At 47.6% G+C, this 18,529-nt stretch overlaps 1 protein-coding gene across 1 annotated transcript in view; it reads left to right on the top strand.

Moving 5' to 3' along the window:
- The first annotated feature begins 4,928 nt into the window (after nt 1-4,928).
- The window catches only part of PTEN (phosphatase and tensin homolog), a 61,940-nt gene continuing 48,339 nt past the window's right edge, over nt 4,929-18,529 (top strand). The window contains exon 1 of the mRNA XM_056530062.1: nt 4,929-6,235. Coding sequence (XP_056386037.1) covers nt 6,157-6,235 — 79 coding nt within the window. The 5' untranslated portion in view covers nt 4,929-6,156. The remainder of the gene's footprint in view (nt 6,236-18,529) is intronic.

Below are 18,529 nucleotides of genomic sequence, written 5' to 3' on the forward strand. Positions count from 1 at the left end.
ACCACTCCTCCGGTCCCGGGACCTACTGCTATGGCCTACAGGCCATAGCAATAGATCATGACCCCTGACCAGAGGAGCGGTGGTCAGAGCACTGAAGTGGGGCAGTACACAGACATACAGCCTCCAGCAATACACTGTATATGGCAGGAGGCTGTATGTCTGTGGGGGCCACTGCCCATCTAATGTGGGGGAACTATACTGCCAACCTAATGTGGGGGGAACTATACTGCCAACCCAATGTGGGGGGAACTATACTGCCAACCTAATGTGGGGGGAACTATACTGCCAACCTAATGTGGGGGGAACTATACTGCCAAACTAATGTGGGGGGAACTATACTGCCAACCTAATGTGGGGGAACTATGCTGACAACCTAATGTGGGAGGAATTATGCTGAAAACCTAATGTGGGGGGAACTTTGCTGACAACCTAATGTGGGGGGAACTATGCTGACAACCTAGTGTGGGGGGAACTATGCTGACAACCTAATGTGGGAGGAATTATGCTGAAAACCTAATGTGGGGGGAACTTTGCTGACAACCTAATGTGGGGGGAACTATGCAGACAACCTAATGTGGGGGGAACTATGCTGACAACCTAATGTGGGGGAAACTATACTGCCAAACTAATGTGGGGGGAACTATACTGCCAACCTAATGTGGGGGGAACTATACTGCCAACCTAATGTGGGGGGAACTATACTGCCAACCTAATGTGGGGGAACTACAACCTGATGTGGTGGAAACTATACTGCCAACCTAATGTGGGGGAATTATACTGCCAACCTAATGTGGGGGAACTACAAACTAATGTGGGGTGAACTATACTGCCAACCTAATGTGGGGGGGAACTATACTGCCAAACTAATGTGGGGGGAACTATATTGCCTTCCTAATGTGGGGGAACTATACTACCAACCAAATGTGGGGGAACTACACTGCCAACCTAATGTGGGGGAACTATACTGCCAACCTAATGTGGGGGGAACTATACTGCCAATCTAATGTAGGGGGAACTATATTGCCAACCTAATGTGGGGGAACTATGCTGACAACCTAATGTGGGGAACTATGCTGACAACCTAATGTGGGGGGAACTTTGCTGACAACCTAATGTGGGGGGAACTATGCTGACAACCTAATGTGGGGGAAACTATACTGCCAAACTAATGTGGGGGGAACTTTGCTGACAACCTAATGTGGGGGGAACTATGCTGACAACCTAGTGTGGGGGGAACTATGCTGACAACCTAGTGTGGGGGGAACTATGCTGACAACATAATGTGGGGGGAACTATACTGCCAACCTAATGTGGGGGAACTATGCTGACAACCTAATGTGGGAGGAATTATGCTGAAAACCTAATGTGGGGGGAACTTTGCTGACAACCTAATGTGGGGGGAACTATGCTGACAACCTAATGTGGGGGAAACTATGCTGACACCCTAATGTGGGGGGGAACTATGCTGATAGCCTAATGTGGGGGAACTATACTGCCAGCCTAATGTGGGGGAACTATACTGCCAACCTAATGTGGGGGAACTATACTGCCAACCTAATGTGGGGGAACTACAACCTGATGTGGTGGAAACTATACTGCCAACCTAATGTGGGGGAATTATACTGCCAACCTAATGTGGGGGAACTACAAACTAATGTGGGGGGAACTATACTGCCAACCTAATGTGGGGGGGAACTATACTGCCAAACTAATGTGGGGGGAACTATATTGCCTTCCTAATGTGGGGGAACTATACTACCAACCTAATGTGGGGGAACTACACTGCCAACCTAATGTGGGGGAACTATACTGCCAACCTAATGTGGGGGGAACTATACTGCCAATCTAATGTAGGGGGAACTATATTGCCAACCTAATGTGGGGGAACTATGCTGACAACCTAATGTGGGGAACTATGCTGACAACCTAATATGGGGGGAACTATGCTGACAACCTAATGTGGGAGGAACTATGCTGACAACCTAATGTGGGGGGGAACTATACTGCAAACCTAATGTGGGGGGGAACTATACTGCAAACCTAATGTGGGGGGAACTATACTGCAAACCTAATGTGGGGGAACTGTTGCCTGCCTAGTGTGGGGAAACTATGCTGCCTGTCTAGTGTGGGGAAACTATGCTGCCTGTCTAGTGTGGGGGAACTATGCTGACAACTTAGTGTGGGGGAACTATGCTGCCTACCTAGTGTGGGGAAACTATGCTGCCTACCTAGTGTGGGGAAACTATGCTGCCTACCTAGTGTGGGGGAACAATGCTGCCTACCTAGTGTGGGGAAAATATGCTGCCTACCTAGTGTGGGAGAACTATGCTGCATACTTAAAGGGGTACTCCACTGCACCAGCGTTCGGAACATTTTGTTCCGAACTCTGGGTGCCGGCTGCGGGGGTTGTGACGTCACAGCCACGCCCCTTGTGACGTTACACAACACCCCCTCAATGTAAGACTATGGGAGGGGGAGTGTCGACAACCGCACGATACTCTGCCCCTCCCGAGACTAGACTCTGGATCCGCCCCTGCATGGGCCCAGTACATCAGTGGTATGTACAATATGGGTCCAGTATATGAGCAGGGTGTGCAGAATGGGTCCAGTACTAAAGTGGTGTGTACAGCATGGGTCCAGTGCATGAGTAGTATGCACAGCATGGGTCCAGTGCATTAGTAGTATGTACAGCATGGGTCCAGTGCATGAGTAGTGTGTGTATCATGGGGCAAGCGCATGAGCTGTGTGCACAGCATGGGTCCATTGCATGAAAGGTGTGTACAGCATGGGCCCAGTACATAGTGATATGTACAATATGGGTCCGGTATGTGAGCAGTGTGTGCAGAATGGGTCCAGTACTTATGTGGTGTGGAAAGCATAGGTCCAGTGCATGATTAGTGTGTGCCTCATAGGTCCAGTGCATTAATGGTGTCTCCAACATGGTTTCAGTGCATAAGTGGCATTGCCAGCATGGAAACTAGTGCATGAGTAGTGTGTAGAGCATGGGTCAAGTGCATGAGTAGTGTGTAGAGCATGGGTCCAGGGCATGAGTAGTGTGTATAGCATAGGTCCAGTGCATAGGTGATGTTTTCAGAAATGGTCCAATGCAAGAGTAGTGTGTGCAGCATGGGCCCAGTGTAAGAGATGTATGTGCAGCATGGGCCCAGTGCTTGAGATGCATGTGCACCATGGGCCCCAGTGCATGAGATGTGTGTGCACCATGGGCCCAGTGCATGAGATGTGTGTACAGCATGGGTTCAGTGCATGAGATGTATGTGCAGCATTGGCCCAGTGCATGAGATGTGTGTGCAGCATGGGCCCAGTGCATGAGATGTGTGTGCACCATGGGCTCAGTGCATGAGATGTGTGTGCAGCATGGGCCCAGTGCATGAGATGTGTGTGCAGCATGGAACCAGGTGCATGAGATGTGTGCGCAGCATGGGCTCAGTGCATGAGATGTGTGTGCAGCATGGGCCCAGTGCATGAGATGTATGTGCAGCATGGGCCCAGTGCATGAGATGTGTGTGCAGCATGGGCTCAGTGCATGAGATGTGTGTGCAGCATGGGTCCAGTGCATGAGATGTGTGTGCGCAGCATGGGTCCAGTGCATGAGATGTGTGCAGCATGGGCTCAGTGCATGAGATGTGTGTGCATGGGTCCACTGCATGAGATGTGTGTGCAGCATGGGCCCAGTGCATGAGATGTGTGTGCAGCATGGGCCCAGTGAATGAGATGTGTGTGCAGCATGGGCCCAGTGCATGAGATGTTTGTGCACCATGGGCTCAGTGCATGAGATGTTTGTGCACCATGGGCTCAGTGCATGAGATGTGTGTGCAGCATGGGCCCAGTGCATGAGATGTATATGCAGCATGGGCCCAGTGCATGAGATGTGTGTGCAGCATGGGCCCAGGTGCATGAGATGTGTGTGCAGCATGAGCCCAGTGCATGAGATGTGTGTGCAGCATGGGCCCAGTGCATGAGATGTGTGTGCAGCATGGGCCCAGTGCATGAGATGTATGTGAAGCATGGGCCCAGTGCATGAGATGTGTGTGCAGCATGGGCCCAGTGCATGAGATGTGTGTGCAGCATGGGCCCAGTGCATGAGACGTGTGTGCAGCATGGGCCCAGTGCATGAGATGTATGTGAAGCATGGGCCCAGTGCATTAGATGTGTGTGCAGCATGGGCCCAGTGCATGAGATGTATGTGCAGCATGGGCCCAGTGCAGGAGATGTGTGCGTAGCATGGGCCCAGTGCATGAGATGCGTGCGCAGCATGGGTCCAGTGCATGAGATGTATGTGCAGCATGGGCCCAGTGCATGAGATGTATGTGCAGCATGGGCCCAGTGCATGAGATGTGTGCGCAGCATGGGTCCAGTGCATGAGATGTGTGTGCGCGCGCGCAGCATGGGTCCAGTGCATGAGATGTGTGTGCAGCATGGGTCCAGTGCATGAGATGTGTGTGCAGCATGGGCCCAGTGCATGAGATGTGTGCGCAGCATGGGTCCAGTGCATGAGATGTATGTGCAGCATGGGCCCAGTGCATGAGATGTGTGTGCAGCATGGGTTCAGTGCATGAGATGTGTGTGCAGCATGGGTCCAGTGCATGAGATGTGTGTGCAGCATGGGCTCAGTGCATGAGATGTGTGTGCAGCATGGGCCCAGTGCATGAGATGTGTGTGCAGCATGGGCCCAGTGCATGAGATGTGTGTGCAGCATGGGCCCAGTGCATGAGATGTGTGTGCAGCATGGGTCCAGTGCATGAGATGTGTGTGCAGCATGGGTTCAGTGCATGAGATGTGTGTGCAGCATGGGTCCAGTGCATGAGATGTGTGTGCAGCATGGGCTCAGTACATAAATACATAAGCTCATGGACAGCTAATATTTTTTTTTAAGATGAATTACTAAACCATAATAATTCACAAAGGTTATAAATCAGAATATTCCTATATAAAGTTTAGCAGAATTCCCTATGAACAGAATAATGAAGATCATTACAGGAGCCCCATATACTTGAGAATGAGGGAATCCCAGCCATTTTCATCAGTCTAGTCATATTAATGATGTCCATCCTATGATTTTTTTTCTATTTACAGAACTTCACTAAATAAAGCGGATTCTCGTTTTATAAAATAAAAGATTGAAATCTTGGAGAAGGAAACGTCATTTTCTTCTTTCCAGGAGAAATCTTTGCAGCCTCCCTCCCCCAAAGCCTCAGTGTAACAGAAAAGGCCTCTCACTTTTTTCTACATGCAAGAGGAAGAGAGGGAAATGAAGTGCAGAAAAAAATGACATTTTGCAAAAGTTCCCCACTTCTGTACCACGTGACTCCCCCTCCTCAAGGAACAAAAAATAGTCCAGATATTAAAACTACGAAAATATCCTTCCGCCGCAAACGTGGAATCCTTCCACTTCCCTAGTGAATCTCCGCAGTCCCATTTCACGGTTTCACGATTGAGTTGCGGTGTAGAACACCGACCTTTGTGAGAAAGGTTTGAGAGAACGCCTTAAAATCCGCGGAGGGATGATGTGGCGCGGCGGACTATATAGCGTAAGACAGGCGGAGGGATTTTGAGCGGTGGCCGCGGAGGGATACGCGGCGTCGCTTGTTCGCTGACTCTTGCTGAGAAGCCATGATGGGAGCTTGAGCGTGCGGCGGCCGTGGCGGAGACATGAGACGCGGCAGGCAGGCTCCTGCACCGAGCACACCGGGCCACCTTGCTCCGGCTGCCTAGAGATCTGGAGATCCGGCACAGGAAGCGACCGAGGACTAGGAGCAGGGCGCAGCGCCCCGGATATACTGATTTCCCCCCTGGATCACGACTGCGAGCCCGGCTAGGGTGGAGGGGAGACCCGGGAAGGACTTGTGCACTCCGGGCGGAAAGACTCTTAGGATACACCGGAGCATTATTGTGGGAGCCGCCAGGAGGTAGTAGGCCGCAGACCCCCGCTTGTCGTGTGGTCCCTCCGGCCATACTCTGGCCTCCCCCGGCAGCCCCCGGAGCAGCAGCAGTAGGAGGAGGAGAAGGGGGCGGAGAGGGGACCTGCACGGCCGGGGAGAGGAGGCAGAACACGGAGCCGGGGCCGCTGCTGCCCCCCACCAGCAGCACCTCTCAGCCCCCCTCTCCTCCTTCTTCCCCACCCCCCGGCTCCCCGACATGACTGCCATCATCAAGGAGTTCGTCAGCAGGAACAAAAGACGATACCAGGAGGATGGATTCGACTTGGACTTGACCTGTATCCATTTGTCTAATGCGCACGACGACCCCCATCATGTGCAGGAATAGGATCTGCCAGGGATGATGGGGGGATCGGTGCAGGATTGATGCTTTGTGGATCCCAGTGTACTGGAGGGAGAGCTGGTGCTGCAGGTTTGGTGGGAGAGTGACCCCTTTGTAGGGTTGGAGGCCTTTGTGTATTGTTCTGGGGTCCACTTTACTGCAACTCAAATCCTGGGGTACACTGTACTGCAACTCAAATCCTGGGGTACACTTTACTGCAACCCAAATCCTGGGGTACACTGTACTGCAACTCAAATCCTGGGGTACACTGTACTGGAACCCAAATCCTGGGGTACACTGCTCCCCTTAGAGGAACCCATCCCGGTGTACACTGCTCCCCTTATAGGAACCCATCTGGGGGTACACTGCTCCCCTTATAGGAACACATCCTGGGGGTACACTGCTCCCCTTATAGGAACACATCCTGGGGGTACACTGCTCCCCTTATAGGAACACATCCTGGGGTACACTGCTCCCCTTATAGGAACGCATCCCGAGTACACTGCTCCCCTTATAGGAACGCATTCTGGGGTACACTGCTCCCCTTATAGGAATGCATCCCGGGGGTACACTGCTCCCCTTATAGGAACGCATCCTGGGGGTACACTGCTCCCCTTATAGGAACGCATCCCGGGGGTACACTGCTCCCCTTATAGGAGCGCATCCCGGGGCTACACTGCTCCCCTTATAGGAGCGCATCCCGGGGCTACGCTGCTCCCCTTATAGGAGCGCATCCCGGGGCTACGCTGCTCCCCTTATAGGAGCGCATCCCGGGGCTACGCTGCTCCCCTTATAGGAGCGCATCCCGGGGCTACGCTGCTCCCCTTATAGGAGCGCATCCCGGGGGTGCGCTGCTCCCCTTATAGGAGCGCATCCCGGGGGTGCGCTGCTCCCCTTATAGGAGCGCATCCCGGGGGTGCGCTGCTCCCCTTATAGGAGCGCATCCCGGGGGTGCGCTGCTCCCCTTATAGGAGCGCATCCCGGGGGTGCGCTGCTCCCCTTATAGGAGCGCATCCCGGGGGTGCGCTGCTCCCCTTATAGGAGCGCATCCCGGGGGTGCGCTGCTCCCCTTATAGGAGCGCATCCTGGGGTACACAGGGTACTACATCTTATAGCAGTGTTTCCCAACCTTGGAGCTGCCAGGTGTTCCAAAACTACAACTCCCAGCATGCCCGGACAGCCTTTGGCTGTCCAGGCATGCTGGGAGTTGTAGTTTTGCAACAGCTGGAGGCACCCTAGTTGGAAAACATGGTCTTATAGAAACACTTATCCTGGGATACACTGCTCACTGCATCTTATAGTAACTCTTATCCAGGGGTACGCTGCATAATGCATACCTTATGGGGTACACTGTATACTACGCACCCCTAAGAGGCGCTTATCCTGGGGTACTTTGGGTACCACTCATCCCTTATATTGGTGCTTATCCTGAGGTACATTACATCTAAAGGGAACACTTCTCCTGGGATACACTGCAAACTCTGTCCCCTAGAGGAGTACTTGTCCTGGGCTATTCTGCGTACTGCATCACTTATAGGAGCACATCCTTGGGTATACTGCACCTCTTACAGGAGTACTTAGTCTGGGGTACACCGTGCACTGCTTATCTTGGGGTACACGGCATAGAGAAGTGACTTTCCATAACTAAAATATACACCCGCACTAGAGATGTCACACAAAGCAATTACTGGTTCCCTACAGTCAGCCCTGTCCCAAGTACGTTAGATGATGTCTATTAGAGATGAAGGCCCTATTAATGGTGGACCATCAGTTATCCTTTACTTGTGGTACAATGATGGCAGTGACCAGTGCTTGGTTACATCATTGATTGAATCAGTGTTTTTCTCCAATATTTTTCCTTTTCTACAGTATAACTATCTTAGCAGAATGTCACTTTCTGTAGGAGGTCAGGCATTGCTTTGTGTCCCCGCACTCCTACAGTTCTGAGTCTTTCTATAAGCATTGGGCTTGTGCATTGGTCCATTGTGGCTCCTTATGTTGAGTTGAACTGGTTTTGCCAGGGTGTGTTGTTGTTGTTGTTGTTGTTTTTTTGTGTTTTTTGTTTTTTTTTATTCATTTTTAATTTTTTTTGTTTTGTTACAATAATGGGCAGTGCTGCAGTATCCAATGGTAGGCGATCAAGGGGCAGATAGATCCCCTTAAAATAAACTATGACCCGGGTGATCAGTCTCAGTTGTACCCTGTTCTAAGGCCTTGTTGCTGCCGTCAATTGTGCATTTATGTAATCTCTGGCAAGTTATATCCATGTTGGTTTTTTGTGGGTGTCAGATATGTATATGGTACCGGTCCGGATGATGGGTTCCACAGGAACGATTGTATTCTTGCTAGGATTCATTCCAAAAAGTTGTTTGAAATGTTGTTGCAAGGGTAATGGTTTTGGCATTTAGCAATACATTGTATGTCCTAGCATGAGAATTTTTTTATTTTTTATTTATTACAGTTAGTATTTTTTTTTTTTTACTATTTTTGTTGTAATTGTCTTCCCTACAGAGCGTTCTTTGGCAGATCAGTCTGGGCGTTATGTTTTTACAGTAACCTAAATTGTATAAATCTCTGAAGTTTTTTTGTGTGATGGGAATACCCCTCTAAAGGAAGTAAGAACGCATTGCTAACATAACAGCACTGTATGATCAGTGGGATTCTGACTTCTAGGACCCCCGCTGATCTTGAGAATAAAAGGAATGGCCCTGTTTCCTGCACACCGGCACCCCAATAATTTCAGCAAGAAAATTTACAGCACGCCTTCACTCAAGTCAGTGTTTCCCAACCAGGGTGCCCCCAGCTGTGGCAAAACTACAACTCCCAGCATGCCAGGACAGCCTTCGGCTGTCCTGGCATGCTGAGAGTTGTAGTTTTGCCACAGCTGGAGGCACCCTGGTTGGGAAACACTGACTCAAGTGAGTAAGGATGCACTGCAGCTCTGGGTGCCACTGTGAAGGGCTACCAGTGCCAAATCCATGCCATGGCTCCTTTATTCTCAGAATTGGATGGGACCCCCCCCCCCCCCTTCATCACAATCGTAAAGTTATTGGCATATACTAGCTATGTGCCTCTACTTTTGGGGAAGGGGGGACTCTACTTTACCCACTAGCCCTGCAGTATAAATGCAAGTGGGTCAAACTTGTCAATTAGTTATATCAGATGATCACTAGGTTGCAAAGATTATAACTAAGGCTAGGTTCGCATCACGATTTAACCATCCGATTATCGGGTTGCAAAAAATCGAATGTAAAAATTTCTTTGCTATCCGATTTTAAAATCGTACCCAAAAATCGTACAGATAAAAATTCCATCCGATTTTCAATAAAAACCTGATCCTGTTTTTAAATTGAATACGTATGCCAATGGCAATAAAGTTTTTATATATTTAAAGTATGTGTTTTGAAGTCTACTGCGCATGCGTACCAAAAAATCGTGTGCGATTAATCTGATTTGCAGAGTCACACGGTTCCATGCGATTTACATAGAAATCTTAATCTTAAAAAATATCGGACTTCGATCAGATTTTGAATCTGGACGAAAAATCGTCAACCACGATTTTACCTCCGATTTTAGATTGGGCAAAATCGGATGCAGATCAAGACTGATGCTTTTGTTGTCTATCGTTAATGAATGGAAGTCAATGGATACGACGTGGCGTGCAGATATGTACGATTTCAAATTTAGTAGTAAGATGGTAAAATCGTGATGTGAATGCACCCTAAAGCTGCAGATGGGCATGATTGGTAGACTGGGCAGACTGGTCATCAGAGAGGATTTTGCTCCTAGTCCCCACAGTCATAGCTGCAGTAGAAGTTAATGGGAACAGATTTCATGCATTTTTAACAAATAGAGGGAGGATTAATAGCTCATCGCTGATGGTTCCATCAATGAGTGTCCTTACCAAGAAGACAGAGAACTATATAAAGATTACATTACAAACCTTTATCAAATCATCTGGGCTTCATGTCTTGGCATCAGGGATGTGCAGAGGTATAAGGAGACTCAGTAGGACAGATGAAGGTATGTTATGATTTAATATGACCTGCCATTTATGGTGCAGGGTAGAGATGAGCGAACTTACAGTAAACTCGATTCGTCACGAACTTCTCGGCTCGGCAGTTGATGCCTTATCCTGCATAAATTAGTTCAGCCTTCAGGTGCTCCGGCGGGCTGGAAAAGGTGGATACAGTCCTAGGAAAGAGTTTCCTAGGACTGTATCCACCTTTTCCAGCCCACGGGAGCACCTGAAAGCTGAACTAATTTATGCAGGAAAAGTCAGCAACTGCCGAGCCGAGAAGTTTTTGACGAATCGGATTTACTGTAAGTTCGCTCATCTCTAGTGCAGGGGAAAAAGTTTTTTTTTGTTAAATTAAACAAGCTGCGTTCTTTGCTGCGTTTTTATCACTGGGGTTACTTTGTGGTCATGATGTATTCGTAGAGATGTTTTACCTTCCATTCAGGCCATCAGTCGCTTCTTGCAGATCATTCATTGTTGCGGAGGCCTGAGCTCAGTCACAGATCAGATTAAGATGAAAATTAAGGTTGCACGTAGGAGGATTGCATCAGACTCCTTGCAGTCATTTATTTTATTTTTCGTTCCCTTGGTAAAGGATTGCTAGATGCTGTGGGACTAATCCATTGCTGTCATTTTGCCGTTGGATTTTTGCACAACCTGTAGAGGATGTATCGGCACAGCCATTCAGCAGCGTTGCGATTGATAGGATTTCAGCCTGTTCTCCATTGGTGTTACTTGTCAGTGAATGAGCCGGGTGCAGATCTCGGGAGGTGACGTCATAGTATTCCTTCCAGGCTTCAATGCTATGTAATGCAATGCTGCAAGATAAATGATAGGCTGCTTTTCCGACATAGGAGGGTGGATGCCTAAAACGTATGGACATAAGGGTCTGAATTTAGCTTTTTTGCTTTCCGTTGTATTTGCTAGTCATGAATTTAGACTAATAAATACTTAGTGTCCTATGAGCATTAGTATACAGTAAAATCTCTCCAAAAGAGAAGACCACCCACTTATCCAGACCAGACTTTCCGCCCATCATGACTTGGTATAGTTGCTATTTTCTTTGAGAAGACCACCCAATAGAAAACACTTTCCAGTGCAGATTTGGTCTTATTACTGTATTCTTCAGCCTGGCATAAATGTCGTTTTTGGCTTCCTTTTGTACACTAAGCCTGTATACTGTTTTCAGTTTCTGTTGAAGGACAGTTTCCCTTGACTGACTCCTGTGGTAGGTATTGATTTACAGAAGTGAAACTCTTGACATGGGCTGTCATTTCTACATTGTGACATCAGGCCGCAGCTGTCATGGTGCCAGGATGCAGATTTTATTTTATTTCTGTATGGGAAACCATACTACCTGATCCAGCTGTCCATAAGGCCCCTTTCACACTACAGGTATCATCCTGCTTTTTTACTGCCGTTATTTTACAAGAATGGCTGAAAAAAAAACCGGATGCGATAACTGGTAAAAACTAATGACCATCATCCGTTATTTTTAATGTGTTTTTTTTTTGTTTTTTTTCTTAAAAAACCTGATATTGTTCATCGCATGATCGGTACAAAAACGGATGTTAAAAAACCTGACAATAACTGATGATTTTTTTTTTTTGAACATCCGGTTCCCGTAGACTTTTTTTGTTAAATTTTATTTCGGTTTTTCACCTCTTTTAAAAAGCCTTAGGGCAGTAGTCTCCGACTGTGGCCCTCCAGAAGTTGCCAAACTTCAACTCCCAGCATGCGCAGATAGCAAAAGGCTGTCCGTGCATGCTGGGAGTTTTGCAACATCTGGAGGGCCACAGTTTGAGACCACTGTCTTAGGCTACATTCACACTGCCGGTTGCCTCAGGCAGTGTGAAGCCCGTTATTTTAGGATCAAGAATGGCCTTTTCTCTGGCAATTCTCTCCAAAAATAATGGCGCCCGACGGAAGCCCATGGACTATATAATGGTGTCCATTGGGACCCTTTATGACCTGTCAAAATTACGGCTGGCAAACTGCAAAAAAAAAGTTTGACGGCCGTATTGGATGGGGCATACCAGCAGAGTAACAGATTTGTTACAGAAAAATTCTGAAAATAATTTCCATACATCTGAATTGGTTTTTCCTGCAAACACTTAGATAAATTGGACATAAGCAGACAATTCTTAAAAAAAATTGTTGTTTGACTTGACCCAAATAGTTAACCATCTGATAAAAATGGTTCCGTACATCTGAATGAGGTTGTTGTGTACTGTAAAAGGATTTCTGAGAGCCCTTCAGTTGAATAGGGCAGTTGCTATGTCCAATGATGTGTAGTGCCAAGGTGGCCAAGACATCTAATGTCCGGTGCTCCGTGTAGAAATCTGTTGCTGGATTTTATTCTAATTTTGTCTATAGAAAAAATGTTTTCAGAAATTAAACATTCTGCTTTAGGATCTGTCACCGGCAGCATGATCGTAACAACTCACTGACAGTAAAGGTTTAACACAAACTAAGAACACAGCCCTGTTTTAAACCCCCATGATAAAGACCCATTTGGGCCAATACGTTGGGGAATACTATCAAGCCCCATTGCTATGGGCAACTAGTCAACCTTTTCTCTGCACAGGTTTTGATCTTTCCCCATTGTCTCTGTACATTGCCAATAAAGATATACTGGTAAAACTTTCTCTATACTGCTGGAATCGCATACCTGGCCTCTTGTATTGTAGAAGTATCATTCCTGGTGATATGCAGCAGGGGGAGTATATATTATGCAGATTCCTAGGGAGTGATGTAGTAAGGAGTGAGAGCCCAGGTATCAGTGGTTGGTTGTAATTGTTACTGTGCCATGCATATACTAAAAGGTGTATTCATGTCTAGGATATGCCGTCACATATACTATTACTTATTGATAGTGTATTGTTAGGATGCACTATAATGCTACATTTCCCTCTGTCTCTCCCTGCACAGTGGTGGCCACCTGGATTCCCAGGGAACTTCATTGTGGCACCATTCACTGAGCTATGCTGCTGCAGTTCACTGCCCAGTTGGTGGCAAAGTGCCTATTTGCGGGGAAAGACTTGCTGCCCCTTGCATAATTTCTGCGCCTCCTTCATTCTCAGGGCCCCTTCCAGACTTCACGACGGGGTAGTCTTTTAGAGGTTCTTTCCAGTTTAAGCTGTACGTATGAATTATGGTTGACTTTACGTGTCCTTGATGGTCGACATACTGTCTTTCCAGCGCTTTAATTTGCGGTGTTACCTAACTGGTGGAACTTCCCATATAGAATTTGGCATGACGGAGTCTTATACTTGTTATGAGGTGTGATTGCTTATTGGAAGTAAAGTATAACATTCTTAACTTAAAGGGGTACTCCGCTTCTCAGCGTTTGGAACAAACTCTTCCAAACGCTGGAGCCGGCGCCGGGAGCTCGTAATGTCATAGCCCTGCGCCTCATGAAGTCACACCCCCTCAATGCAAGTCTAGGGGAGGGGCATCACGCCCCTTCCCATAGACCTGCATTGAGGGGGCGGGGCTATGAAGTCCAGAGCTGCTCGCTCTAGCGTTCGGAACAGTTTGTTCCAAACGCTGAGCAGCGGAGTACCCCTCTTCAGATGCGGTTTCTCCTTTTTAGAGGGATACAGTGGTCCCTCAACATACGATGGTAATTGGTTCCAGGCGGACCATCTTATGTTGAGGGATTTGTACCATGGATGTATAATCATACTCACATGTCCACGCCGCTCCGGCCCATCAGTTCACCGCTCCTTTGATGCCGCATCACTACGTCGTTGCTGCCCTGCGCCGTCGCTCTCCGTCACCTTCATCACGCCGCCCTTATTGGACGACTGGGTAGTGTGAGCCGCGTCGTGATGACTCAGGGCAGCGGCAGCAGAGGAGTGGAGAAATGATGGGCCAGAGCGGCAGGGACATGCAAGTATCATTCAGCGGGGCACATTAATCGGCTATCCCACGACAGTTGAAGCAGTCAGCGCTGCCGGATAGCCATTTTTGCGATGGCCCCGGCACACAGAAGCATCATATATTAATGCTGCCTTCAACATACAACGTACCTCGATCCATATAAAATGCTTTGCTCTTCTTATACCATCTGCCCAGCATATCCATTCTGCTTATGTGATCTTCATGGCTTTATAGGAATAACTCTTGTACCTTTTTTATGTTCTTCTGCCCATACTCTCAGAAATGTAGTAGTGGTAACACATCTGCCTTTAAAGAAAATGTTGTGGCAGAAAGCCAGTTCCTTGTCATGTACATTCGGATGTCTGCGCTGCTCTTACTCAGTGTAGCTGGTATGTTGCTAGTCATGCTGTTACTGTGTATTTCAGACTTTTCCATTGATTCATGTCAGGAGATCAGATCATGGAGGATCTTTGCTATGCATTCTGGTAGGAAGTTTGTAAATTAGAAGATACACTCTGCAGAATAACCGTGCTAGGTTTTTCGTTCTGACTTTGAAAAAGCATAGAAGTGTTCATTGAAGTATGTTATAAGCCGTTTTTTTACAAGTTTTACATGCCTTGTTTCCTGTGGTATTGTGCTTTATTTTTATGCTGGTGCAGTTCTTTGGAGTAAAGTATCCTTTGGCTGCAGCCGCATTCCATTAGCACTCATGGGAAGATACTTTATCATTCGTTTTACAGGGTTTTTGGTAGGGCTGGGCGGTATGACCAAATATGTGTATCACAGTATTTTTGTAACTTATGGCGGTTCCACAGTATATAATGGTATTTCCCCCCCCCCCCCCCCCCCCCCCCCAATCATCAGCGCAGCACTGTCCTCATCAGGGTAAATACTAGGGATGCAAGAAAAAAATCGTTTTGCGCGATTATCGTGATTTTTCACTTTCCGATACTGAATCGATTCTTTTAGTGATGTGGAATTTGTATCTCCTGATGCCAGGAACAGCATGTCCCAGGCATCAGGAGATTAAAAGTTCCACATTTTGTCAGCCGGATCTGACGCGGCATCGCTCTGGGTGTATGGAGTGGGCTCCCGACTCGTGCCCGCTCCTTACTCTGCAGCCCCCGGCTGTTCTCAGTAACCGGGGGCTGCCGCTAATAGCCAGGATTCGGCGATCGCCGCGGCTGGCTATTAACCCTTTAGATCACCGCTGTCAAGGCTGACAGCGGCGTCTAAAGGGATCTGTGAATGCTCCCTGGTGGGCTGGTGGGCAGCGCGATCGCGAGGGGGCCATCCACTGTGGAGGTAGCCGGAGGGCTTACCTCTGCTTCCCTGCTGTCCCATGGCTCTGTCATTGATAGATCCTGGCTGGACCAGGCTCTATCAATGGATCGCAGATCAATGGAGTTCAATAGAACTCTATTCATCTGTCTGAGGAGTCTAATGATTACTAAAAAACGAATAAAGTGTATAAAAAAAAAATTTATATAATAGTTTTAACCCCTTAAGGACGCAGGACGTAAATGTACGTCCTGGTGAGGTGGTACTTAACGCACCAGGACGTACATTTACGTCCTGAGCATAACCGCGGGCATCGGAGCGATGCCCGTGTCATGCGCGGCTGATCCCGGCTGCTGATCGCAGCCAGGGACCCGCCGGCAATGGCCGACGCCCGCGATCTCGCGGGCGTCCGCCATTAACCCCTCAGGTGCCGGGATCAATACAGATCCCGGCATCTGCGGCAGTTCGCGATTAAAATGAATGATCGGATCGCCCGCAGCGCTGCTGCGGGGATCCGATCATTCATAACGCCGCACGGAGGTCCCCTCTCCTTCCTCCGTGCGGCTCCCGGCGTATCCTGCTCTGGTCTGTGATCGAGCAGACCAGAGCAGGAGATGACCGATAATACTGATCTGTTCTATGTCCTATACATAGAACAGATCAGTATTAGCAATCATGGTATTGCTATGAATAGTCCCCTATGGGGACTATTCAAGTGTAAAAAAAAAATGTAAAAGTAAAAGTAAAAAAAAAGTTAAAAATCTCCTCCCCCAATAAAAAAGTAAAACGTCCGTTTTTTCCTATTTTACCCCCAAAAAGCGTAAAAAACATTTTTTATAGACATATTTGGTATCACCGCGTGCGTAAATGTCCGAACTATTAAAATAAAATGTTAATGATCCCGTACGGTGAACGGCGTGAACGAAAAAAAATTTAAAAAGTCCAAAATTCCTACTTTTTTAATACATTTTATAAAAAAAAAAAAATATAAAAAATGTATTAAAAGTTTTTTATATACAAATGTGGTATCAAAAAAAAGTACAGATCATGGCGCAAAAAATGAGCCCCCATACTGCCGCTTATACGGAAAAATAAAAAAGTTATAGGTCATCAAAATAAAGGGATTATAAACGTACTAATTTGGTTAAAAAGTTTGTGATTTTTTTTAAGCGCAACAATAATATAAAAGTATATAATAATGGGTATCATTTTAATCGTATTGACCCTCAGAATAAAGAACACACGTCATTTTTACCAGAAATTGTACGGCGTGAAAACAAAACCTTCCAAAATTAGCAAAATTGCGTTTTTCGTTTTAATTTCCCCACAAAAATAGTGTTTTTTGGTTGCGCCATACATTTTATGATATAATGAGTGATGTCATTACAAAGGACAACTGGTCGCACAAAAAACAAGCCCTCATACTAGTCTGTGGATGAAAATATAAAAGAGTTATGATTTTTAGAAGGCGAGGAGGAAAAAATGAAACCGTAAAAATTAAATTGTCTGAGTCCTTAAGGCCAAAATAGGCTGAGTCCTTAAGGGGTTAATAAAAGTGTAAAAGACATTGTTTTTTAGACAGAATCGGGATATATCGTGATGTATCGTTACCTAGACGGTATCACGATATATCAAATCGCCATACTGGTATCGCGATTTGAAATGTATCGCCAAATTCTTGACGATTCACACCCCTAGTAAATACTCGCATATCACCCGCAATCGCTGCCCTCCTCGTGGTCCTGTTTGTTGCGGGCCGCCGGCGCTGACACTCTATACTGTACGCTGTATCCCTATGCCCGGGCTGCAAAAGGTAAACAAAATAAACTTTAACACACGTTCCTTCGTCGGCCTTACACTCTTCCTGGGGATGGGAACGTCGGAGAGCCGTCAGCCTATCACCGGGTCAGCGATGTTCCGCCTCAGCCGGTTATAGGCTGAGCCCACTGTCATGTAAGAAGCCGGCTTCTTACAGGACAGTGGGCTCAGCCTATCACCGGCCGCAGCAAGGCTTATGGCTGTCCGATGTTCCCGTCTCCAGGAAGATGGTGCGGACTGACGGGGAAGGTGAGTTAAAGTTTATTTTGTTTACCTTTTGCAGCCCGGGCATAGGGATACAGCGTACAGTATAGAGCAGTGGTCTTTAACCTGTGGACCTCCAGATGTTGCAAAACTACAACTCTCAGCATGCCCGGACAGCCGTTGGCTGTCCGGGCATGCTGGGAGTTGTAGTTTTGCAACATCTAGGGGTCCACAGGTTGAAGACCACTGGTATAGAGTGCCAATGCCGGCGACCCGCAACAAACAGGAGGATGAGGAGGGCAGCGCTTGTGGGTGATATGTGAGTAATGTGAATGCTGGGCTGATTTAATTGGGGGGGGGGGGGGGGCTGCAGAACAGCGCTCGCGGGTCACATATTAGTTCCCTGATGTGGAGACAGCGCTGGGCTGATTAATTCATTCCCAAGGGGAGGGGCCAAACCGGTATTGCGGTATGAGGAAAAATTAATATCGTGCAGCCCAAAAATTTCGGTATGAACCGGTATACCGCCCAGCCCTAGTAGAGATTACACCAGCTTCCTAGAAAGTCTTTCAGGACTCTGTACATGGCCTAATTCTGCCCTTGCAGTTCAGATAGCTGTCGAACATCTGTCTCTTTGCATCCCCAAATACACATGCACCCTCAGTATGATGAAGCATGCATGCGTTCTGAACGGGCAGAGGGGAGTTAGCTGCTGCCGGATTCCTCTGGTGGTAGCTTATCCCCCAAAGAACAAAAGAATCTGGCAGGTTGAAATCCAATATCCCGATCCGTGCACCCCTGACATTTGGTGAGTCGGGAGGCCACCATACTCCTGATTCATACATTAAAGGGTGGGCCAATCGTGACAAAATCAGTGGGTTCAGCCAATTAATTGTTCTTTATGTAAACTTGTGGCCCTCTTGGCCTAATATGAAAGGAAAATAAGTATGAGATTGAGAACCTCTTATTAAGTACTGCTATATACTCTCTAATGGAGCCATCAGCTGGATGACTCCTAATGATGTCACTTGGGGGCTGGCACAC

This window comes from Hyla sarda, chromosome 7 (assembly GCF_029499605.1).
Source record: "Hyla sarda isolate aHylSar1 chromosome 7, aHylSar1.hap1, whole genome shotgun sequence".
Lineage (NCBI taxonomy): Eukaryota > Metazoa > Chordata > Amphibia > Anura > Hylidae > Hyla > Hyla sarda.